General features: G+C 39.9%; 1 protein-coding gene across 1 annotated transcript in view; it reads right to left on the reverse strand.

Annotated features, from left to right (window-relative positions):
- Positions 1 to 327: 327 nt before the first annotated feature.
- The window catches only part of LOC121386933 (sodium-dependent glucose transporter 1A-like), a 36,809-nt gene continuing 9,140 nt past the window's right edge, over positions 328 to 27,996 (reverse strand). Inside the window, exons 2-4 of the mRNA XM_041517984.1 lie at positions 16,572 to 16,743; positions 4,461 to 4,746; positions 328 to 3,178 (exon numbers count right to left, since the gene is read on the reverse strand). Coding sequence (XP_041373918.1) covers positions 2,106 to 3,178; positions 4,461 to 4,746; positions 16,572 to 16,733 — 1,521 coding nt within the window. The 5' untranslated portion in view covers positions 16,734 to 16,743 and the 3' untranslated portion in view covers positions 328 to 2,105. The remainder of the gene's footprint in view (positions 3,179 to 4,460; positions 4,747 to 16,571; positions 16,744 to 27,996) is intronic.

Below are 27,996 nucleotides of genomic sequence, written 5' to 3' on the forward strand. Positions count from 1 at the left end.
TACTTTCTGCTATATTGATGATTTTATATCATTTAAGTATTGTCTGTCCTTTCTTTTACGTTCATCAGGGTATGAAGCCGTCTCACTGTGTCTGCAGATGGTTTGTTTTTGTTCATAGCCAGGAAATAATAGACAATACTTATAAATACATTTGAATCATACTTGCTAATAATAACACTAAAGCTTCATACTTTATTTTCAATTATTCCATACACAATAACGCTCAATAAGAAAACTTGTCCATATAAAATGACGTCATTAGATATGACGTCCCCTGGCGACGTAAAATTTTACATTCATCAAGAAATGAAAAAACCTCCCGTTGCTACGTCTGGACCAATGGGATGACGTTATATTGTAATGATTGTAACTGAAATTTAATTATTCAATAACAGCAGAATAACAGATTGCCTTTCAATGATTTACTCACAAGAGGTAGAAATAAAAGAAACACCTGAAGGTATTATAGCAGAATAACAGATTGCCTTTCAATGATTTACTCACAAGAGGTAGATATAAAAGAAACACCTGAAGGTATTATAGCAGAATAACAGATTATCTTTCAATGATTTACACACAAGAGGTAGAAATAAAAGAAACACCTGAAGGTATTATAGCAGAATAACAGATTGTCTTTCAATGATTTACTCACAAGAGGTAGAAATAAAAGAAACACCTGAAGGTATTATAGCAGAATAAGAGATTGCCTTCCAGTGATTTACTCACAAGAGGTAGAAATAAAAGAAACACCTGAAGGTATTATAGCAGAATAACAGATTGCCTTTCAATGATTTACTCACAAGAGGTAGAAATAAAAGAAACACCTGAAGGTATTATAGCAGAATAACAGATTATCTTTCAATGATTTACTCACAAGAGGTAGAAATAAAAGAAACACCTGAAGGTATTATAGCAGAATAACAGATTATCTTTCAATGATTTACTCACAAGAGGTAGAAATAAAAGAAACACCTGAAGGTATTATAGCAGAATAACAGATTGCCTTCCAGTGATTTACTCACAAGAGGTAGAAATAAAAGAAACACCTGAAGGTATTATAGCAGAATAACAGATTGCCTTTCAATGATTTACTCACAAGAGGTAGAAATAAAAGAAACACCTGAAGGTATTATAGCAGAATAACAGATTGCCTTCCAATGATTTACTCACAAGAGGTAGAAATAAAAGAAACACCTGAAGGTATTATAGCAGAATAACAGATTGCCTTTCAATGATTTACTCACAAGAGGTAGAAATAAAAGAAACACCTGAAGGTATTATAGCAGAATAACAGATTGCCTTCCAATGATTTACTCACAAGAGGTAGAAATAAAAGAAACACCTGAAGGTATTATAGCAGAATAACAGATTGCCTTTCAATGATTTACTCACAAGAGGTAGAAATAAAAGAAACACCTGAAGGTATTATAGCAGAATAACAGATTGCCTTTCAATGATTTACTCACAAGAGGTAGAAATAAAAGAAACACCTGAAGGTATTATAGCAGAATAACAGATTGCCTTCCAGTGATTTACTCACAAGAGGTAGAAATAAAAGAAACACCTGAAGGTATTATAGCAGAATAACAGATTGCCTTCCAGTGATTTACTCACAAGAGTTAGAAATAAAAGAAACACCTGAAGGTATTATAGCAGAATAACAGATTGTCTTCCAGTGATTTACTCACAAGAGGTAGATATAAAAGAAAAACCTGAAGGTATTAAATAGTTTCACACTTCGATCTATGCATAGCTATTCAAAGCGACAGATGCCTCCAAACTAATATGTATGACAAAAGGGATAACTTGAACTTTCCAGTAGTGAATTGCCCCTTTATGTCAAGCAATGTACCTTCTGCTTCAGCTTGTGATGTATTCATACCACAACTTCTAAGCTATCTTAGGGTATGTTCAGTGTATTTGAAACAAAGCCAAATCATTCTGATTCAGAAACACGTTTAATATACAGCCAGTAATATTTTGTGCAGAAAACTATATTTTATATGTAATTACAATCGTTAAACAGTCTCTGTTAGTCGATAACATCTTAAAACGTGCATTAAACTCAGGAATGTCCCTTCAATGGAAGGCCTAGGATGTAAATTTTATTTCGTTTCTGTAGGAAGTTTGTATTTGTGAATGACCTTTTTGACGTATATCACCAGTATGACAAAGACGAACGCGAAACATACCGCCTCTGTCAGCAAGACGTAATTGTACCACAGTGGACTGTACATCTCCATGGTTGCTCCGATCACCTGAGGGTTGCCCAGCCCGCCAGCATACAGCGCGATATACACGGAGCCCACCAGCTTCCCTGACAGATGGGTCAGCTCCTTCTCTGTCCACGTAAGGCTGGCCGGGAAGATCACCGATATGGCCAAACCGATGACGATGACGCCCACCCACAACCCCCATTCCCACAGAAACCAACCCGAGAGGAAAAGACAGACGTGGCCGAGGATGAGCGAAACGCTGCAGATGGAAAACAGCTGGACGTGCGTGATGAAGCCGATTATCAACATCCCCACACCACGACCTGCGCAGTAGGACGCGAAGAAAGCCGCCGTGACTCGAGTTCCAAATTTCTTGTCCTGTTTGAACTGCTCCACCACGAACGTGGCCATGAAGGACGGTGTCGTGTCCTCTACCTCGTCCAGAAAGAAATACAAGGCGAAGAAAAGGCCCACAGCACCGACGATGACGCATTTAGGAATGGGACGCCTCGTGATGTTCTTGGCAACCTCCTCGTCGTGTTTTTCATCATCCGTGGACACGTCTTGGATTTTCATCCTGTCTCCATCCTTCGTCTCCATCATTATTCCTACTTCGCTGACATTCACCTGATGTGAGCTTCCGCGTGATATCTTTGTGGTGAAGTATTTCGCTAGGAAGACCAAAGAAGACAGGCAACCTATGACAGCTGCGATGAGAAACCCGTAAAATATTTTTGACTCTGGATTTGTGGGCTGTGTAGAGACTATCGTGTTTATCTCAGATGTTCGTGGATATGTGGTGTTCATCACAGTTTCGTCGAGTCGGGAGGGTATTGTTGACAGAAAGGGTTCAAGAGACAGGGGCGAGATGGCGGCTCCGAGCGAGAAGCTGAAATGCAGGCCCTGCATGTAGGGCTTAGACGCCCCCGCACCCCACACATTCACGATCTCCACGTTAGACCCTAAAAAGACACAAGAGAAATATTCCTTTAGTACAGGGGCGGGCTGTAGCCCAGTGTTAAAGTGTTCACTTGATGCGCGGTCGGTCTGGGATAGATTCCCGTCGGTGGGCCCATTTGGGCTATTTCGCCCCAGCCAGTGCTGCACGACTGGTATTTCGAAGGCCGTAGTGTGTGCTATACTGTCTGTGGGATGATGCATGTAGTATCGACAACAGGTTTCCTCTCCCAATACCTGTGTTGTCCTTAGTCATATGTCCGACGCCATATAACCGTAAATAAAATGTGTTGAGTGCGTCATTAAATAAAGCATTTCCATTTCCTTTAGCACAAATCATCTTACAGTGTCCTGATATTGGGCTTTTTCTCATTCCAACCAGTGCACCACTACTGGTATATCAAAGGCCGTGGCATGTACTAGCATGTCTGTGGTATGGTGCACATAAAATACTATGTTAAAATCACCAAATGTTTGACACCCAATAACCGATGATTAATAAAGCAATGTGATCTAGTGGTGTCGTTTAACACAAGAAACAGCACACATAGAATATGATTTACTAGGAGGTAGTTATAATACTGAAGAAATGAAACGACAATAATCAATTACCAGTACACTATGGTAATTATTTGTTTGTTTGTTTGTTTTGTTTAACGACACCACTTGAGTACATTGAGTAATTAATCATCGGCTATTGGATGTGTAACATTTGGTAATTTTGACACATAGTCATCAGAGGAAACCCGCTACATTTGGTAATTCTGACTCATAGTCATCAGAGGAAACCTGCTACATTTGGTAATTCTGACTCATAGTCATCAGAGGAAACCTGCTACATTTGGTAATTCTGACTCATAGTCATCAGAGGAAACCTGCTACATTTGGTAATTCTGACTCATAGTCATCAGAGGAAACCTGCTACATTTGGTAATTCTGACTCATAGTCATCAGAGGAAACCTGCTACATTTTCCCTAACGCAAAAACGGATCCTTTATATGCACTTTCCTAAAGACAGGATAGCACATATAACGGCCTTTGTCCAATTAGGTGAATGGATCATATCTCTCTCTCTCTCTCTCTCTCTCTCTCTCTCTCTCTCTCTCTCTCTCTCTCTCTCTCTCTCTCTCTCTGTGCGTGCGTGTGTGAGAGACTGTATGTATGTGTGTGTTTTTGTACGTGTTTGTGCGTGCGTACATGTGTGTGTGTGTGTGTGTGTGTGTGTGTGTGTGTGTGTGTGTGTGTGTGTGTGTGTGTGTTTAGGTGTTTGAATGCATCTGTCTCACCTGACCGCACTGCACCTGTCGACATCTCGTGGAGAAGAAACACGAGCACCATCAACCAATACTCCCTGCACAAGGGAATCAGCGCGCACGTTACTCCGTACAGCAGCATGGACACAAACAACACCAGGTATTGGTTGAATCGGTCGTACAGAGCTCCGCCCACAAGGGACCCGACCACGCCCCCTACTCCGGCGGCTGTGAAAAATGCCGCACCTTTGCTTGTTCCCACACCTACAAGCTGCTGCAAGTCCATAAAGGCCGGTCCTTTGATTCCAATAATCCAGCCCTGAAATGATGTTAAAGTATAGCGAAATGAAAAGGAAACTCAAATCAGGCTTATAATCTGTTTGTAATTACGGTTTGGTTTCGATCCTCGTCGGTGGAACCATTGGGCTATTTCTCGTTCCAGCCAGTGCACCACGACTAGTATATCAAAGGTCATGGTATGTGCTTTCTTGTCTGTGGGATGGTGCATATAAAAGAGCCTTTGCTACTAATGGAAAAATGTTGAGGGTTTCCTACATTTGTCCGTTAAGACCCGATTAAGGATCAGGACGCCGGGTGAGCCACGGATACGATACAGTATAATTCGTGACAATCCGTTGTAGTCCGTACTAAACTTTATCGATCCTTGAGTAATCGGTAACGACCCGTAACGACCCGTAGATCTCCCCGTTGTCAACTAACCCCTATCCTTAATAATCCTTGGTTTATCCGTCGAAAACTGTAGTTAAACCATGGTGCATCCGTAGGGGACCGCGAATAGACCACTATCCGGTGTTATCCATGAGGTTTTCATCCGTCGTGAATCTGGCCAGACAATCTTTGACAGTGTAACCGGGCCTTAAGTAATCTAAATATGTGTTAATCAATTCTTTTCTTTTTTTCTTTTTTGAAAATAATAATAAACAAAAAACAAACAAACAAATAAAAATAAAATATATTCGTGCTTCGTTTGTTTTTTGTTTTGTTTTTTTTGTTTTTTTTGTGGGTTTCTTTGACCGGCCTCGGTGGCGTCGTGGTTAGGCCATCGGTCTACAGGCTGGTAGGTACTGGGTTCGGATCCCAGTCAAGGCATAGGATTTTTAATCCAGATACCGACTCCAACCCTGAGTGAATGCTCCGCAAGGCTCAATGGGTAGGTGTAAACCACTTGCACCGACCAGCGATCCATAACTGGTTCAACAAATTGCTATGGTTTGTGCTATCCTGCCTGTGGGAAGCGCAAATAAAAGTTCCCTTGCTGCTAATCGGAAAGAGTAGCCCATGTAGTGGCGACAGCAGGTTTCCTCTCAAAATCTGTGTGACGCCATATAACCGTAAATAAAATGTGTTGAGTGCGTCGTTAAATAAAACATTTCTTTCGTTTGTTTTTTAGTATTTACACAGCCAGCACCTGTTCCAGAATCGATTTATTTTTTAATTAGCTATCACAAAATGACAATTCAAAGCAATAGCGCAAAAACAGCCGCCGTCCCCGTCCTCCTGTCACTGAATCTCATTAACAAGTAACTGGCGGTTTTAGATTTCATTTCGTGTTAGTTTCGTGCTTATATTCAATTAAGGTTCAAGCACGCTGTCCGGGACACACACCTCTGGGTTGTCTGGGCGATCGGAATTTAGTGGGAACTATGATAAAAGTCAAACCAACCGAGCACAATTGAACCAAAGCCCTATGTAATATGAAAATAGCTCCACCGTTGTTTTAGAGAACAGCATGAATTGTATTCAACAGTGCTGCGTTTGCACGTGCATACATTAATATCAGTCAACTTTGATCCTGCCCACGCCAGGTCGGGACGTGTTGGAATCCAGTCGGAGCTGAATGTGTCGCTCATTTGAAATTCCGATTAGGCCTATTCTGATTTTTAGAATGGCCGAAGTAGTGTACTGACTGTGTCCGAAACATGTGGTGTTTTTAAATGTTTGAATGACTGCATTCTGATTTAAAATAAATAAACAAATACATTTTAAAAGGAAATAACCCGGTTTTTAAAGTCTTTATCGTGCAGTTCGCTGTGTTGTTGGGGAGCCTATTTTGATATATGCAACAACTGTCCAACATCGTTGAAATGGCAACTTGGCAATTGCAGTTGTCCGACATCGTTGATTTGCATGGATAATGTAAATATTCGTCTCTCACATTCACAGGTATGTATGCACGATGTGTGTGTGTGTGTGTGTGTGTGTGTATGTTGTGTGTGTGTGTGTGTGTATGTGTGTATATACTCTTCGAAAAAGTAGGGGAACTCTAATAACAATTTACAGTTGCCAAAATTGTAAGGTATATTAGCTGTGGGGAATGGTTATATGATAATAGTGAATTAATTGGACTACCAAATATCTTGAAGGACGATTGGGGTCAGAAGTGAAATTTGAAAGTTGAGGTTTTTTTTCACTAAATCGCAAACTCAACGTACATCCATGCGACGTCAACGTCGATTGCAATGGCTGTGTTCCCGTGTCCCACTGGAGACGTGTGTTATTCACTAACGGGTTTCGGTTCTCGCATTGCAGGCCAGATGGACAGACAGACAGACAGATAGACAGATACATATTTTATAAACATTCTTAATAAAATAATAAGAAGGCCACTTCTTATGGAGTTACGAGAGACTAAAACGGGAAAAAAATTGCTTAAATGAGTACATATTGTAATAAAATACACAGTAGAGATAAACGTGTTGAAATATATACATATATATGACATGAATTAACCATATAAAACCCATTTACGTGTTTTTAAAAATATAATGACAGGTTTTGGCGCATAAAACAGACATACGTGAATCGCTAAAAAAAAACCCTAAAATTTGTCTTCTTCTGACATTTGATACAAATCGTCAATTAAAAACTAGCTTCTAAAAACAGCGGATATCTAAGATCATCATAAAGAGGACACTTCATTAAAACGTGAAATTCATCTTCAATTAAAAGGTTTTTACACATAGCGCATGATCGTTCCTCTAATTGTAGGCTTTCATATCTACCAGTTTCTATCCTTAAAGGTGTAACGTCACATCTAAATTTGGAAACAGCACTTCTATGCATTCCTGGCAAAAGAGTTGACACATAAAATTCAGTAAAATATTCACATTTAAAATGTCTGTATGTTCTAAGTTTACCAGTTTGCCCACTTGTCCGGTGATATCGATGGCCAAGGAAGGACATTAATGTTGTTGTTCTGTAGGAAAGCCGTTGTGAGACGTGCTGTGTGAGGCCTGGCGTTGTCATGTTGGAACACTGCGTTGGTGTTGGCCATAACTGGAACGATGTGTGGCCGGAGGATCTGGTCAATGTAGCCCTGTGCATTCAGGTTGCCCTGCACGTGGACCAGGTCAGTTCTGCCAGTGTGTGAGATGGCTGCCCACACCATGACACTACCCTCGCCGAATCTGTCCACTTCCTGCACGCAATTTGCCGCATAACGTTCACCACGACGCCTATACACGCGACATCTTCCATCATGACGTCGGAGCAGAAATCGGGACTCGTCACTGAACCACACCTGTCTCCATCGCAGTTGAGGCCATTGTCGATGAATCTGGCACCACTGCAGTCGGAGTCGACGGTGTTGTGGTGTTAAGATGACACCTCGAACTGGACGTCTGGCACGAAATCCTACCTCACGTAGGCGGTTCCGTACGGTCTGGTCGGATATCCTGCGCAAACCTGGTATTGCTGCGGCTGTGGAGGTGGCAGTAGTCAATCGTTCCCGAAGGTGGCGTACCCGGATGTAGCGGTCCTGCCCGGGGGTAGTGACCCGTGGTCGACCGGATCTAGGGAGGTCACGTGTTGATCCATGTTGCTGGTAACGGTCCCACAGTCTGGAGATGGTGCTTGGGGACACATGGAATGCCCTGGCAACGGCCGTTCTGGATTCGCCTGCGTCTAGTCGGCCGATGGCATTGTTTCTCTGCGGTTCACTGAGACGTGGCATGTCCTGGATTGTCAACTGTCGGCCAGATACAGAGGCCAGGCAAGCGAACACCCTGCTCTTTTATACTGTCGGTGTTCATGTTGCACGTGCAGACAACGCACGTGCAGTGGTGACATGGTTTGCACGTGGCTGCGTTTTTGCGAATATTCACATTTTGGAACTTTATTGTACAGTAGCTGCGTTTTATCGAATGTAACCGTGGGAATGTGTTTGGGACATGCAATGACCTTATATTCACAAAGCATGAACCGGTAGGAAACATAAAATCGGAGTTATAACCCATTTGTACCCTTTTGCGTTTTTTTTTTTGAAGAGTATACATCAAAATTCATGCCACCAATGATTTTACTTTGAGCAATAAGAAGACCTAGTGCTCTACTAGCAAAGAGAGCTTTAGCCGTATTACTGTAATCTAAAACTTCATCTAGCACAAGACCTGTATCTGTTGGTTTAGTCTAACATCACTGAACCGCACATAAACACGACTTGGGACAACTGTGTCGATGGATTACGGAAATGTGCTACATTTGATTGTTCCACATTTATATTAATTTTATAATCAAGGCACCATTCACCAAGACAGTTTAGAAGCATTTGGAGGTCTTTCTAATTTCCAGCTAAGATAACAATATCATTTGTATTATAGCAGCACACTGACCGTTTCTCTATCGATATTAACACTTAATCCAAGATTTTGCAGGGACATAGGTAAGTTAAAAAGCAAAGGTGATAAAAGGAAACCTTGTTTTACACCACAGTTAACTTGAAACCAATCAGTTGTATGACCATTTACTCTAACACAGATGTTTACGTTATGATAAATAGCCAGCAAAACATTAAACATGTTTCTGTGGATGCCCAAATCCTGAAGTTTGCATTAAAGAAGTGATCTGTCAATATGGTCAAACACTTTAATAAAATCAACGAAAGCCGTGGTGAGCGATATTCAGAAGCGTGCGTTAAAGGGGCATTCCTGAGTTTGCTGCAATTTTTAAGATGTTATCGACTAACAGAGACTTTTTAACTATTGTAATTACATATCAAATATATTTTTCTGCATAACATATTAGTGACTTTTAATTAAACGAGTTTCTGATCATTCTACTATTTGTACTAGGTTAAATTTCATTTTATTTCCTAACAAAATATTATTTGAAGACAAAATCCAGTTTGGGCTTCATACAAATATTAAGATGGCCAGAAATACATTGAATATACAGACACTGATATTCTAAACAAGAACATATATTTAATATGTAAGTTTAATCATAGAACTGTTTTATTTTTCGAAAACATCTTACAGTGCAACAAACTCAGGAATGTCCCTTTAAGGAAAACGAGAGATTTGGGAAGGGTCTGTTATAGGTGGGGGTTTTTGTGGAGGGGACGGTTTGGGGGTGGGGTGGGGATTTCTCATGAGATGCAAACACCTCTCGTGGTCATCCAGGGTAATCTTACAGCTGTGAGATATCGGGATCAGATCATCAGGCCTCACGCCCTTCCACGTATTCATGCGCGCAACCTTACGTTGCTGCAGGATAATGCAAGGCTGCACGTTGCGAGCGTTTGTCTTAACTTCTCAACCAAAACAATGTCCCAGTGCTCGATTGTCCAACCTACAGTCCAGATTTGAACCCGATCGATTGTTTCTGGGACGAGCTGGACAGGAGGGTCAGGAAGTGTGTCAACGTTCTAAACAACGTCGCTCAGCTCACGCAGGCTCTTCTTCAAGAGTGGAATAACATCCCACAAAGGACCATAAACAACGTCGCTCAGCTCACGCAGGCCCTTCTTCATAAGTAGAATAACATCCCAAATAGGACCATAAACAACGTATGTGGGTCAATGGTAAGGCACACACGTTATTGATTTTGATCAGGACATGGCGCAGGATACCCACATGTCCACGTTTCCTAGGCAATCGCCGTCTGTGATAGCACAACAAAACATGTCAACATTTATTCAGTAATGAAGACATAACCTACAAATCTAAACAATGAAATAATCATCAATAAAGCATTTGAAATATTTACTACCGAAAAACAACTTGCGGGTTTTTTCCCCCATCAGTGTGTGTGTGTGTGTGTGTGTGTGTGTGTGTGTGTGTGTGTATTATCCACATATTTCAAGATATTCAGGAAAATATAGCCAGTATGACACACGTGTGTCATAATGATTCCACGTGCACATCGAATGACGTCATATTGGGAAGCGACGTCATAACCTAATGCGGGTTCACCAGTATTATACCGCTGACACACCAAACTTCAGCTGTTGGTTTATTACTGTTATATTTCAAACATTTTGTAAGAAAAAAATTGTGAATTTTATCAATTATATAATATGATTTAGGTTAATGGGAATTTGAATGCAAACCAAGAAACAAGACGTAACAACATATGCTGTTTTACATGCAAGTGGCTGAAATCATTAAGTAATGCAAAATCAGCTTTTCTTTATTATACAGTAACATCCTTGGAAATATATTCCCTAGGAGATATCCCCACACTATATCTATGAGATACTAACATAGTTTACATCACCACCCTACAATCATGATTGTATAACAGTATTTAAAATATATTTCATATTTGCATTACAATAGCATGGTATATTTCCCAGGGAAAATCCCCCCCCCCCCCCCCCCCCCCCAAGGAGCCAATACCCTTGGAAATATACCCCATAGTAGATATCCTCACGTTATATCCATAAGACAATTACATTATATATTTCATTTGCTTGACATTGTTTAACATTTGTATGATTATATGGGAAATATTTCCACACTATAATCATGAGAGAATTACATATTTACACACACACACACACACACACACACACACACACACACACACACTCGCACACACGCACGCACACATACATACACACACACATACACACACACACACACACATACACATACACACACACATACATACAAACACACACATACATACACACACATACACACACACATACACACACACATACATACATACACACACACACGCATACACACACATACAACAACACACTCACACACGCACACACACACACACACACATATATATATATATATATATATATATATATATATATATATATATATATATATAGATAGATAGATAGATATCACTTGCTTGATATTGTTTCACATTAGCATTACAATATGAGGGTTTATTACATAATGGAAATATATTTGTATTCTTATTGGTCTACAACCAGTCACATGACATTCCATAAATAGCGATATTGCCCTGAGACGGTTCCACCGGTCCGAACAAAAGTGGGAGATTTAACCAGTAAAAATAAAGATGAGACAAAATGCCATCCAATTAATGAGTAGGTAACGTAATGTAACGTCAACTGCTAATTCTAGTGTAAACAACCATAAACTTGTGACAAAACCCTTCGCTGTCCTCTATCAAAAAGATAACATCTTTATCAATACTGATTTTAATTCCGCAAATACGACAAAGACATGGTCAGTAATCGTTAGATTTGGTAACGAACATCTCGCAGATTTAGAAACGTACATGGTACATCAAAATGCCCTCTCAGGAATGTGTTACACAAACAAAAATGCATTTGGAGGTAACTGTATCATTGTAAATTGTGTATTACCTTGGTATCATGTACGCCTACCTGTGAGGGCCCCCTCCAACCTCGTCATTTTCAAAAGCACATCGACCATGCTGGCTTTTTAATCACCGCCAGGCTCACAAAAACTGGTATTATCTCTTGTATCTTGGGCGGGACGTAGCCCAGTGGTAAAGCGCTCGCTCGATGCACGGTCGGTCTGGGATCGATCCCCGTCGGTGGGCCCATTGGGCTATTTCTCGTTCCAGCCAGTGCACCACGACTGGTATATCAAAGGCCGTGTTATGCACTACCCTGTCTGTGGGATGGTGCATATACAAGATCCCTTGCTGCTAATCGAAAAGAATAGCCCATGAAGTGGCGACAACGGGTTTCCTCTCTCAATATCTGTGTGGTCCTTAACCATATGTCTGATGCCATATAACCGTAAATAAAATGTGTTGAGTGCGTCGATAAATGAAACATTTCTTTTTTTTCCTCTTTGTATCAAGGCTCTATAAACCGAAAGTTGGAAGTTCCTGGTTTTCTAGGGATCAGTTTCCACAGCCCTGTGTCGTTCATTATCTTAGTCCATGCTATCAATAAGGAGGTGGGTCTGTTAAGGGCTCTGTTTTCAGTGGTGACTCGTAGTTTCTGGATGAGTGCATACTTCATGGAATCGATACTGACTTTATATTGGTCTATGAGTCGTTTTTTGAGACAGGAACATACAGAAAGCGGGCTTAACAACAAAGGACTAAGGTGCTTGGACATGGTCTGTCCTTTCAAGATATGTCAGCTAAAGTCGATCACTTAACAAACTGGCATAACTGGTTTGGTTGCGTACACAATAAATATTATATATCTTACGGTAATTTGACTTGAGATCTAATAGCTGTTGTTCAGCGTTATGACAACAGACACCTAGCATCAAACCAATCAGGTTAATAGACTATTTTCGTGCTTATATCCAATTAAGATTCAAGCACACTGTCCTGGGCACAGGTTTCAGCTATCTGGGCTGTCTGTCAAGAACTGTGGGTTAGTTGTTAGTTGGTTATTTGTTAGTGAGAAAGAATAGGGTGTAGTGGCCTTACATCTACCCACTGAGCCCTTAAGAACTCGCCCTGGGTTGGAGCCGGTACCGGGCTGCGAACCCTGTACATAGCAGCCTGTAGTCCGATGGCTTAATCACTGTGCCACCGAGGCCGGTAAGAGCCACAGTAAACGAACTTGTGCTCAGTAAAGAACACTTTCATAACAATCGTTCATCGTATTGTGAACCTACCTATACATCATTCATGTTATTTCATATTCTACTGTTTGATACAGACCACGCCGTCCCCCCCCCCCCCCCCCCCCCCCCGCCTCCTTTCTCGAGATCGCCCTACACCTAGATCTAATGCTATATACCCGGGATACAGAATGTCTGATGTATTGAAATGCTATTCACGTGGGGATATTTTGTACTCAATGCATTTCTCAACCATGGCATTTAGAGTGTGATCTCGTCCAAGACATAATACATGAAAATGAACACAGTGTGCGTCACTTTAGAATACTTATTATTTATTGCTGTATGTATTTATTTATGGTAAAATATTTATAGTCTACGAGAATTACAACATATTTGCTCATTCACTTTAGGTTGACAAAACAGCCACAGTGAAAAATGATTCAACCTCTGCTGCAGGACTGAAACAAACCAAACGGAAAAAAAAACAAAACAAAGAACCCCTCCCCCCTCCCCCCTCAACCCCCCCCCCCCAAAAAAAAAAAAAAAAAAAAAAACACAAAAACAACAGCAAACAAAAACAAACAAACAAAAACAAAACACAACAAACAAACAAACAAACAAACAAACAAACAAAGAAAAAAAAGTAGCACATGGAGTTGAGGCAGTGGATGTCTTTTTTATTTTATGTTTGGTCGTTAACCACATAATATTAAATATGAAGTGTGTTTTGTTTTGCGACACAAATAAACGACATTGGTTAACTTATGGGTATCAAACATTTCCTAATTCTCAGAGAAAAACTTTATATTTTTCCGTTTACCGGCCTCGGTGGCGCCGTGCTTAGGTCATCGGTCTACAGGCTGGTAGGTACTGGGTTCGGATCCCAGTCGAGGCATGGAATGTTTAATCCAGATACCGACTCCAAACCCTGGGTAGGTGTAAACCACTTCCACCGACCAGTGATCCATAACTGGTTCAACAAAGGCCATGGTCTGTGCTATCCTGCCTGTGGGAAGCACAAATAAAAGATCCCTTGCTGTCTGTCGTAAAAGAGTAGTTTATGTGGGGACAGCGGGTTTCCTCTAAGAAAGCAGTGTCAGAATGACGTCCAATAGCCGATGATAAGATAAAAAATCAATGTGCTCTAGTGGCGTCCTTAAATAAAACAAACTTTACTTTTTTTCCCGTTAGCAGCTAGGATGTTTTATATGCAACTTCCCAACTGGAGCATTGGTTGGGACGGGAAAATCCAGTGGGTCTGTCGAGTACAACCATAAATAAAAATGTGTTGAGTAAACTTTGATATTCATAATCTACAAAAACAAAACCCGTACACTCGGCTGACAAATCCTGTAGCAATGGCTGTACGGTTTGCCACCTGTGTGATTAATCATATAGCAATGCCTGTACGGTTTGCCACCTGGGTGATTAATCATATAACAATGCCTGTATGGTTTGCCACCTGGGTGATTAATCATATTACAATGCCTGTACGGTTTGCCACCTGGGTGATTAATCATATAGCAATGTCTGTACGGTTTGCCACCTGGGTGACAAATCATATAGCAACGCCTGTACGATTTGCCACCTGGTTGACAGCAATTGTAGCAATAACTGTATATTACCATCCTCTGGACAAGAGGAAGGGTGGATCTAGATAAGACATACCCCGGCTAATGACGCCAAGTAGATTATCATCGTATAGACAAGTGGTAGGGTGTATCTAGACTAAACATACCCCGGCTAATGACGCCAAGTAGATTATCATCGTATAGACAAGGCAGGGTGGATCTAGACTAAAAATACCCCGGCTAATGATGCTAAGTAGATTACCATCGTATAGACAAGTGGCAGGGTGGATCTAGACTAAAAATACCCCGGCTAATGATGTTAAGTAGATTACCATCGTATACACAATATGCAGGGTGGATCTAGACTAAACATACCCCGGCTAATGACGCCAAGTAGATTACCATCGTATAGACAAGTTGCAGGTTGGATCTAGACTAAACATATCCCGGCTAATGATGCTAAGTAGATTACCACCGTATAGACAATAGGCAGGGTGGATCTAGACTAAACATACACCGGCTAATGACGCCAAGTAGATTACCATCGTATAGACAAGTTGCAGGTTGGATCTAGACTAAACATACTCCGACTAATGACGTCAAGTAGATTACCATCGTATAGACAAGAGGCAGGGTGGATCTAGATTAGACATACCCCGGCTAATGACGCCAAGTAGATTATCATCATATAGACAAGTGGCAGGGTGGATCTAGACTAAACATACCCCGGCTAATGACGCCAAGTAGATTATCATCGTATAGACAAGTGGCAGGGTGGATCTAGACTAAAAATACCCCAGCTAATGATGCTAAGTAGATTACCATTGTATACACAATAGGCAGGGTGGATCTAGACTAAACATACCCCGGCTAATGACGCCAAGTAGATTACCATCGTATAGACAAGTTGCAGGTTGGATCTAGACTAAACATACCCCGGCTAATGACGCCAAGTAGATTACCATCGTATAGACAAGTTGCAGGTTGGATCTAGACTAAACATACCCCGGTTAATGATGCTAAGTAGATTACCATCGTATAGACAATAGGCAGGGTGGATCTAGACTAAACATACACCGGCTAATGACGCCAAGTAGATTACCATCGTATAGACAAGTTGCAGGGGGGGGGGGGGGGGGGTCTAGACTAAACATACCCCGACTAATGACGTCAAGTAGATTACCATCGTATAGACAAGAGGCAGGGTGGATCTAGATTAGACATACCCCGGCTAATGACGCCAAGTAGATTATCACCGTATAGACAAGTGGCAGGGTGGATCTAGACTAAACATACCCCGGCTAATGACGCCAAGTAGATTATCATCGTATAGACAAGGCAGGGTGGATCTAGACTAAAAATACCCCGGCTAATGATGCTAAGTAGATTACCATCGTATACACAATAGGCAGGGTGGATCTAGACTAAACATACCCCGGCTAATGACGCCAAGTAGATTACCATCGTATAGACAAGTTGCAGGTTGGATCTAGACTAAACATACCCCGGCTAATGATGCTAAGTAGATTACCATCGTATAGACAATAGGCAGGGTGGATCTAGACTAAACATACACCGGCTATTGACGCCAAGTAGATTACCATCGTATAGACAAGTTGCAGGGGGGATCTAGACTAAACATACCCCGACTAATGACGTCAAGTAGATTACCATCGTATAGACAATAGGCAGGATGGATCTAGACAAAATATACCCTGGCTAATGATGCCAAGTAGATTCCCATCGTATAGACAAGAGGCAGGGTGGATCTAGACTAAACATACCCCGGCTAATGACGCCAAGTAGATTCCCATCGTATAGATGAACTTTCCTTTGAATAATGGATCCCTAATGTCCCGGCGAATCGTCGCAAGTTTCGAGATTTTTTCTTCTTCTTGGATCTTGGAAATATGTTTTCCGTGGAATCCATTTTTTCCTACTTCCATGTCTGTTTACCTTAAATATAATAATAATAATAATAATAATAGCAATGTCACGGTACATGCTCTTAAATTTGTTTCGCCTGTGGCGATTTTAATTGTGTTAGAGGGCCGTGTGCAGTTTATTGCCCGTAGCCCAGATGGGCAACTTGTTACGTAATACTTCGCACGATCGGACATTCCAATATGCACTTAGTCCCGCTGTGGAGGCCATGTGGCGAGTAGTTACGTAATACCTCTGCGAGTGCGGTTTTACAACCGTGATTTTGGCGACGATGGCGTCAGTAAGTCTGACGATCAGAGAGAAATAATAACGACTCTAGTAGAGTCAGACTATGAGATGAAACGTGAGGTACCGCCTTGTTCCCCCAGGCCAATTCTGATTTTGGAATAAATAGCTAGGATTTAGAGATATCTGGGAGAACGAATTAGGACGGCTCGAGGGGATCACGAACGTAGTCCGTTAGGACTTGGTAAATATCATTTCTGCTCTGTGTATAACCTTGATGTGATTGATGTGACTTAAATATTTTAATACTGTATTATACCAATATTCTTTAGACAGTGTCTTCGGTCATCTGACGAAGTAAATCGTAGACTTCTTGTTCTAACATTATATGAGTATTTGGTAATATAAAGCTTAGCCAGTCATCCTAGAAGACCCTAGGTAAACTGTAGGTTATTGTCTTTATTGTGATAAGTATTAATTCTGTGTTACAAGGTTACTGAATGAGTAGTTAGGGTTAATTAAAATTAACCCGTTAGGAATAGAGCTGTAATTCCTTATTAATTAAGTTCCCCAAGAAGCGTTCCTAAATTATCACACGTTACTGAACGAGTAGTAAGGGTTAATTAAAAATTAACCAGTTAGGAATGGTGTTTGTAATTCCTTTATTAATTAACTTCTCCTGTAAGCGTTTTCTCAATTATCACACGTGTGGGTGTGGTGTAACGGTGAAGTGTTTCGCATATTGTGTAACTAGACACCTAGAGATTAACTAATTAAGTGATCAGTTCTGGGTTGTTATTATTGCTGTTATTAATTTACTACTACGGCTGTACATTTGTCAGCGTAGATTAATACAGATTCCAAAGTGTATTGTGTTTTGTTGTGTTTCTAGTGAGCTAACGTGCTATAATAATATATGCTTATATAAGATCGTATCTCTGATCATACCTAGAGACGAGCCATACTAGGGTTTAACAGCCTGTTACAGAGAGATCTAATAGATATACAGTTAGGAGAGATATTTTGATAATCGTGTTTTATTCAGTTACGGGAATTATAGAATCCCCGTGACAAGCAACAATAATAATAATAATAGCCATATTATTATTACCCATATGGTTAAAAATATATTGGAACATCGATTGACGCATTTCAAACTTACAGGAACGTCAACCAAATGAGTTTGATATAAATTATGATTTATTATGGGTAATAAATAGGATATTAAACTACCATTTCATATCATGTTTATGTCGCTCGTGAGATAATATTCATCGTCACTCGCTAAAGCTTGTGACAAGTGAACTTTATTTCACTCGGGACATAAACATGACACGAAATGGAATCTCGTTAAATATCCTATAATAATGACACGCACGCACGCACGCACGCACGCACACACACACACACAATACATACATTGTGACACATATGGGAAGAGACACACACAGATAGATAGTAAAGTTTGTTTTATATAACGACGCCATTAGAGCACATTGATTTTTTATCTTATCATCGGCTATTGGATGTCAAACATATGGTCATTCTGACAGTTTTTAAGAAGAAACCCGCTGTCGCCACATAGGCTACTCTTTTACGACAGGCAGCAAGGGATCTTTTATTTGCGCTTCCCACTGGTGGTGCAAGTGGTTTACACCTACCCATTGAGCCTTGAAGAGCACTCACTCAGGGTTTGGAGTCGGTATCTGGATTAAATACCCCATGGCTCGACTGGGATCCGAACCCAGTACCTACCAGCCTGTAGACCGATGGCCTAACCACGACACCACCGAGGCCGATCCCAGATAGATAGAGATATATAGACACAGTAAGGACGAAAGGACATTCCAATACCACCGGCCTTATAGCGTGTATGCTACTTAATCCTATACGCAATAATAATAGTGTATGTGGCTAAAACTGTTACATGCAACACATACACCACGGTTTAATATTGTAATCAATTCATCTGAAAACAATGGCTTGATAGCTGCTTGTTTCTGATATAACGAAAAGTGTTTTTCACAATCTCAGTTCCTCACTCAGATTGTCGTCCTAATATTTGTAGGACAATCCAGATGTAACATTGTTTCCACCACAGTAGTACACTTAATGGTACATTGATAGTAGTTAAAACGTATAGGAATTTACCACAACAATAATTGGTACATTGATACTAGATCAAGACTATAGGAATTCATAATTGTCACTGGTACGTTGATACTAGTTGAAAACTATAGGAATTAGTCGCAATGGTGCTACGTTGATACTAGTTCAAATCTATAGCAATTTACCTCAATAGTATCTAGTACATTGATACTTGTTCAAAACTACAGGAATTTACCTCAATAGTAACTGGTACATAGATACTAGTTCAACATTATAGCAATTCACCTCAGTAGTATCAGATACACTGTTACTCGTTCAAAACTATAGGCATTTATCAAAATAGTATCTGGTACATCGATACTAGTTCACACTTACAGGAATTTACCAAAGTAGTATCTGATACACTGTTACTCGTTCAAAACTATAGGCATTTATCGAAATAGTAACTGGTACATAGATACTAGTTCAAAATTATAGCAATTTACCTCAGTAGTATCTGATACACTGTTACTCGTTCAAAACTATAGGCATTTATCGAAATAGTAACTGGTACATTGATACTATTTTAAAACTATAGGAATTTACCACAATAGTATCTGATACATTGATACTCGTTCAAAACTACAGGAATTTACCGTAGTAGTAACTGGTACATTGATACTCGTTCAAAACTATAGGCATTTACCGTAGTAGTAACTGGTACTATTGATACTCGTTCAAAACTATAGGAATTTACCGTAGTAGTAATGGGTAATTGATACTCGTTCAAAACTATAGGAATTTACCATAGTAGTAATGGGTAATTGATACTCGTTCAAAACTATAGGAATTTACCGTAGTAGTAATGGGTAATTGATACTCGTTCAAAACTATAGGAATTTACCACAACAGTAACTGGTGCATTGATGCCAGTTCAAAACTATAGGGATTCTTCACGATAGTGGTACATTGGTACCAAGTCAAAAGTATAGATTTTTCCCACAGTAGTAACAGGTACATCGACACTAGTTAAAAATTGCAGGGATTTGACACAACTGTAATACTGGTGCTGGTTCAAAACTATAGGAATTTTCCGGTTATATGAAAGATCATTAAATTTTATGATCACAAGTCCTGGCGCATATCTCACCAATAGCCGGGAAGTCAGTTAATGGTCAATTATACTTTAGTGCACTTGGAATATGTGACAGAGACTATTAAGTACGTTTATACTTAAACTTGTGTCCCATCAGTATCGTTTGACTACAAATAGGTTTCCTCCAGTTACAAATAGCACGATAAAACTCAAATATACAGGTCATAGTATTTGTAGTAGTATTTTTGTTTGTCACTGTGTCCCGTGCAAATGTAATAGTGGACACATTTAAATTTCATCTGTTTAGTTGTACTTTATAGTTTTTTGTTTGTTTGTTTTGTTTTGTTTTGTTTTTTGTTTTTGTTTGTTGTTGGGGTTTTTTTTAGTGTGAGATGGCTCCCCACATCATGACAATCCCTCCACCGAATCTGTCAACTTGGGCGACGTAGTTGTTGGCAAAACGTTCATTGCGTCTTCTCTAAACACGTTGTCGTCCAATAGGTCGCTGTAGAAGGAAACGTTACTCGTCGCTGAACCATACTCGCCGCCAGTTTCCCAAGTTCCACCCCTGTACATTCGTGCACCAGCGAACAAGTAAATGTCGATGTTGACGTCGCAGGATGGGGGCAACATACGGTTTCCAAGCCCGTAAACCATCTTCTCGAAGTCGGTTCCGAATAGTTTGTGCAGACACCCTTCTCAAACCAGGTATGCGTCCAGCAGTGTTCGTTGCTGTGGCCGTTCGGTGGCACAAGTGCAGAACCCGGATGTAGCGATCTTGTGCTGCAGTTGTTAAGCGAGGTCTTCCACTTCTGGGCCGGTCTTCAGCTGATTGAAACTGCTGGTAAAGACGTGAAATGGTGCTCCGATGGACGTTCATGTGGCGAACGACTGCTGAATGCGATTCACCTAACTGGAGGCGGCCTATTGCAATGTTTCTATTCGACAGGCTGAGTCTTTCTTTTTTTTTCTTTTCTTTTTTTATTGTCCCCAGAAACATAAGCAAGGTCAAGGTTCGGGCCTTGAATCATTGTTGTACATGGTATTATTGTATATACATAAACGATACATAATTAAAGCTATACACTCGTATATAAAGCACTTATTATACAATATGTGTATACATATGCATGTGCGTGTGTGTGTGTGTGTGTGTGTGTGTGTGTGTGTGTGTGTGTGTGTGTGTGTGTGAGAGAGAGAGAGAGAGAGAGAGAGAGAGAGGGGGGCAGACAGACAGACAGACACGGACGTGTGGAGTAACAGGGATGAAGCCGAAGATAGAGAAAGGGAACACAAAGGGCGCGAGCCGTATGCACACATACATGTACATAGTATTCAATATTAAGTTGAAACAGATAGGCTTAACATGATACTGTAAAACAGGATATTAGCAATGCAAAAGCCTTACATAACTGAAGAGGAAATATTCTGGAGACTAGGAAGAAGAGTACTAGGAATAGAAACAAAGAGTGAGAGAAAAAGAAGAAGAAAAAAAAAAAAAAAAAAATTTCTTGAAAGGTAAATAAGATCAATGCGATCTTAAAAAGAAAAGAAATTATAGAAAGTCGAGATACGTGTTCCGAACTGGCGATATTTTGCATAAAAGTATGTTTATTAGCTTATTCGTATATTTTGTTATTAATAAGTTTATACATGAATTTATACAATTTGTTTGAGGTACTGCTGCCAAGGTTCCCACTGATCATCAAAGTCTTTATACAGACAATTTTTATAAAATATATATTTTTCAATCTGTATTTTATCAATAATGAATCTTAGCATTGCGTTTTTATTTAATCTGATCTTTTGTAATTTCGTTCTATATATATAATACTTAATATTAATAATGAACCAATTAATAAAACAATGCTTTTTTGTTATGATACCAAATAAAACCATGTTTTTATCCAACTGAAATTTTTCACCCATTCTTCTACTGCTTTCCATAGGACAGTAACTTTAGAGCACTCATAAAATAAGTGTTCCAGTGTTTCTGGCATAAGATGGCAAAAATCGCAAATATTAGAATCAACCCATATTTTATTTTATTTAGAAATATATTTGTAGCTATTATCCTGTGTAAAATTTTATACTGAAACCATAATAAAGATGGTTCTTTAATAGTTTTGAATGATAGAGCATAATACTTTCCCCATACTTGTGAAGTGAAGTCAAACCCCAATACTGAATATCCTTTTTGGGACGTAGGAACTATTGTAGTGCGATTTAATATTGCGTATATTTGCTTACTTGGGTTTGTATCTTTTAAAAATAGTTTTATTTTAAATGAAAGAATCGGTTTGCAAACAGTGTTAAAACTGGTTGTTTGATTTTGTTGTTTTACAAATATATAATTTAATGGCTCTGATTAAAGAAGCATATTCTAAAAAATTGGATTGTACTTGATATTTTGTTATCAAAGTATTGTAATTCATTAATGTCCCATTTTCGTCTATTAGATCTTGAATAAATATTATGCCTTTTTGCAAATACTTCATATAAATGAAAGGTTTCCCGGTTTTTTGTTTTTTTTTTGCTATTGTACCAAATGTTTAGGCTCATTACATCTTCATTATTATCAGGCGTTTCTTTCTGTTGAACGGTAAGCCAGCTTTGTAACACATCTTTCCAAAAATTATTTTTAATTGTTGTTATTTTTAGCTGAATATAATAATCTCCATATTTAATCATGTTTGCTGTCGTTAAACCTGTTACAGCTTGGAAAAGATGTGTCCATTTCGAGTTTGATATTAGAAGTCTTCTTAACCAGGTAGCTTTTAACGCAGTTGTAAAATTTCTAATGTTTAGCATTTTGATGCCTCCATCTACATAGTCTTGCATTAATACTTCTCTTTTGACTTTTTCTGGGGTTTTTGCCAAATAAAATTAAAAAACATTTTAATTATTTGTTTTGTTACTTGATGTGGTACATTTGGTAATGCAATTAATAAATGTGTTATTTTTGAAATTATTACGGTTTTGATAACAACGACGCGACCCAGTGGAGTTAATTGTCTAGTAGACCATTGTTTTAACAGTCTTTTCATCTCCATTAACTTCGGTTCAAAGTTAGTTTGAATCATTTCTTCAATATTAACTGAAAAATATACTCCTAGTAAGGAAAAGGTTTCTGCACCCCATTCTAACTTCCATTTTGGATGATGAAAAACATCTTTTGAATATTTGTTACTGCCTATCCAGATGATTTTTGATTTCGAGTAGTTTATGTTTAATTCAGATATGTTGCATACAGGTCTAATATTTTTAGAGTGCTATCCAGGGATTTGTGGGTTCCATCTAAAATAAAGGAGGTGTCATCAGCTTACTGCGATATTACATATTCTTGCCCGTTTACAGTTATAGCTTTGATATCCTTTGAATTTCTTATTAATATAGCTAGTATCTCGGCGCAAATTATGAAAATATAGGGGGAAAGTGGATCGCCTTGTCTACAACCTCTTTCTAGTTTAAGACTTTCAGACAGAAATCTATTTTGTAAAATCCTTGATTCTGAGTTATTATAAAATGTTTTAATCCATGATTTAATTGACATTTAAGTGCTTCTTCAACGAACGACCAAGAGACAGAGTCAAAAGCCTTTTCAAAATCTACCAGGAACAATAAGCTTGGAATTTTATTAACTTCTGTATATTGCTGTCTCGGGGATCCTATAATACCCGTAACTGAATGAAACACACGATTATCCAAATATCTCTCCTAACTGTATATCTATTAGATCTCTCTGTAACGGGCAGTTATACCCGCGTGACTCGTCTAGGTATGAATAGAGATAAGATCTTATATAAGGTATATATAATATAGCACGTTTAGTTCACTAGAAAACACAACAAAAACACAATACACTTTGGAATCTGTATTAATCTACGCTGACAAATGTACTGCCGCAGTAGTTAATTAACAACAACAAATAATAACAACCCAGAACTGATCACTTAATTAGTTAATCACTAGGTGTCTAGTTTATACAATATTCTAATCACTTCACCGTGACACAACACCCACACGTGTGATAATTGAGAAACGCTTCCAGGGGAACTTAAGTAATAAAGGAATTACAACTCTATTCCTAACTGGTTAATTTTTAATTAACCCTTAACTACTCATTCAATAACCTTGTAATACAGAATTAATACTGGTACCTATCACAATAAAGACAATAACCTACAGTTTACCTAGGTCCTCTAGGATGACTGGTTAAGCTTTATATATATATAGAACAGTGAGCCTACAGTATACTGCGTCAGATTACAGGCAGCACCGTCTAAATAATATTGGTATTATACAGTATTAAAATATTTAAAGTCACATCAATCACATCAAGGTTATACAACAGAGCAGAAATAATATATAATTACCAGTCCGGACGGACAACGTTCCCCCTGGAAGCCTTCCTATGTGTCTCCCTCATATCTCTAAAATCTTAGCTATTTATTATAAAATCCGAATATCGCCTGGGGGTACATCGCGGCATCGAATACCTCAGCAACCAAGACGACAATTTTCCTTAGATGGCCAGACTTGCTGACGCCTAGTCGCCAAAATCACGGTCGTAAAAACCGCACTCGCGGAGGTATTACGTAACTACTGGCCACATGGCCTCCGCACCTGGGCGCGGATCGCCTACGGTCGCGCGGAGGGTACCTAACAAAGTGCCCCTTGGGCTTAATCTGCACGCAGCTGGGTATTATACAACAATATTTATCCGTCACACACCACCACCTCAAAAAGGATATTCCTCTACTCCTAGATCGCCAAGTCCCGTATCCAACGCGCGGGTGATATTGTACCTTACGATCCACATACGCAACAAAGTGACCAACTTGATTCCGCGCCCTCTCGCTCCCCTCATTTTTTCCCAATCTATTGACCGCTTCTCCCCGGCTTTCCTACTTATTACGACTTTTCCTACTATTTTTGCACGCAACAAATGCCCCTCTATAAATCCCTTCCAACCCTTCTAACGCCCTTTTCCCCCAACATCATGGGCTTACACCCTGTGTAATTAGGCACATTATAACCGCACGCATTAAAACTTTCTTCCTACTTCTCGAATTACGTAACAATTCTTCTTGGCCACTATGGCCTCCGGCACACCCCCTCAAGTGAAAGACCCTTCGTTATACATCTCAAAAAGGATATTCCCTCACTCAGCTCGACCACGCGTCCTCCCACCCCTCTTCCTCGCGTCTCCTCTATGACTACCCCCCCTCCCCTTTACTTTTAGGTCATTACGTAAATGCCCACTTGTGGCTTAAGTTCCCCATAATGGAACTGGATCACGCACTTCCCCGGGCTAAAACAACACATTCTCCTCTACGCTAAACGACCCTCCTTCCTTTTCAAAGAAGTAATCATACAACACCTTTCCTTTTTCTCCGTCACCCATAAAAATTGTGTCTCTCCTCCTTTTCCTCCCTCACCAATTAAAACACCCCTTCACCCACCTCTTCACCCTTCAATCGATCCTAAATTATACATCTTCTAAAACAAGTGTCCCCTAGCTTAACCGATCTCCGCTCCTCCCCCCTTTTCGCATCCGGGCATTTTCTTATAACACATATTTTAATAAGGTGACTACCACGTAATCACACTGAGCCCCTGGTATACATTAATATATAAAATATAAAACAGAAAATCAAGAATGTCAACACATTATCTAACTGTTCAACTTTTGGGGACCATCTTCACGAGGGCATCAGCGATTACATTGGATGTGCCCTTGACTCCTATTGTGACCTTCCCGATCCACAATAACCACTAACTGTTATTAAAAACTTTAATAGACCGCAGAAGTCCACTCCTTCCCCTTCACGTGTACCAAGATTGATAAATCCGAATTATCCAATCATGGTACTAAACAATTGCCATGTGTACAAGTTATCACATGCAATTAAATACAATTATTAGATATAGACTGTGTGATATTTAATATCACATTATTCAATGCCAATAAACTAATTGCCCGATTAATAAATTGACTAAATAGCTAAAACATTGAGCACACACTTTTCTTGACAAAATTACATAACAAGTAGCAAGTGTTTAAATGTTTTTATATAAAAAATATATGTTTAAATAAATAAAGTTTTCCCACAGAATTCTGGCATTTAAGTTATTAATTAATAGTCACCAAACGAAATCAGTCCATCACGAAAAGTTTCAATGCACGACTGCCAAGGGCTGCTAAACAAGATGACCGGTCGCCGCTCCTTCATGCCTTGTTTGACGTGGTAACTTCTGACGGTGCTGGACAGGAGATACTCTAACTTCGAGTTCTGAAGATTGTGCGTTGATTCCCAGTTTTATATAGGCATCTGAAGACGTGTGCAACAGAATGCACTCCACAAGAACCATCGTGCAGAACTCATAACTTACGATGTAAATTAATTCGCCGACCAATCAAATCATTCCAAAAACGAAAAGCCACCAGACAGGTGCTCCACGGATCACGGTCTGGCTATACGAACAGACAAAAACAAAATGTCAGCCACCTTGCCGAACACATGTCTGCTCTCCAGGTAAGTCATTATTTTATTATTTCAGCACGCCGTCGTTGTTTAAACACATGATAGGACATAATGAGATATGTCCGCCACAGTTATATTTTATTCTCTCCAGCCAGCGAAACACATAGTCTTCCATATTTTTACTTGAATTTTCACCCGACGATAAAAACGTCCATATTACATAACCCAAAGCCAGATTTAACTTAAAACCAGATTATCATAACAATATGTTCAATGGTAATTGGGAATTCTTGCAGAAGAAGACTCCATCTCAAAACTCTCTGGTTGGTGGCTTTCATTCTGTGAATGAAGGTAAGCGGATTATAATCAGTAAAGACCACCACTTGATCCACTGCCGATTTCACGTAGATCTGAAAATGCTTCAGAGCTTGTACCATGGCCAAAGCTTCCTTCTCTATAGTGGAATAGTTCACCTGGTGTTTGTCAAACGTTTTGGAGAAGAAACTTACAGGATGGTCCAGTCCATTTTCGTCTTCCTGGAACAGCACAGCTCCAGCTCCCACGTCACTGGCATCCACAGCCAGCTTGAACGGCATTCGGTAGTCTGGTGCTGCCATCACGGGAGACGAGGAGAGCATCTGCTTAAGACGGTTGAATGACTTCTCGCATTCATCTGACCACTGGAACTTCGTTTCCTTCTTTAGCAGCGATGTGATGGGGGCAGCTACCATCGCAAATTTAGCACAGAAACGACGATAATAACCAGCCATACCAAGGAACCGGCGAACTTCACGACGGTTGGTCGGTGCAGGATACTGGCTGATGCTTAGTGTCTTGGCCTGCAGTGGGGCGACGCAACCATGTCCGACAGTATGACCTAAGTAGGTCACTGAAGCTTTCACGAATTCACATTTGCCCAGGTTCACAGTCAAGTTAGCTTTCTGTAGGCGACTGAATATTTGTTGTAACCAGTTAAATGTTCATCCCAAGTGTCGGTGGCTAACACCACATCGTCCAGATACACACTGACGTTTTCTAGGTCTGATAACACCTGGTTCATCATCCTTTGAAAGGCAGCAGGGGCAGTCTTCAAACCAAACGGCATCACTCGGAATTGGAAGAGGCCGTCAGGTGTGATGATCGCCAGAATGTCCTTAGCTTCCTCCGTTAACGGAATGGCATAAAAACCCTTCAGTAGTTCCAACTTGGTGATGTATTGCGCGTGTCCAACTCAGTCGATGCAATCGTCAAGGCAGGGTAGAGGGTAGGCATCTGCCTTGATGAGTTGGTTCACGCGACGTAGGTCAGCACACACCCGGAAACTGTTATCTCCCTTTTGAATCAGAATAACAGGTGATGTCCACTGAC

Source organism: Gigantopelta aegis, chromosome 12 (genome assembly GCF_016097555.1).
Source record: "Gigantopelta aegis isolate Gae_Host chromosome 12, Gae_host_genome, whole genome shotgun sequence".
In the NCBI taxonomy this organism is placed as follows: Eukaryota; Metazoa; Mollusca; class Gastropoda; order Neomphalida; family Peltospiridae; genus Gigantopelta; species Gigantopelta aegis.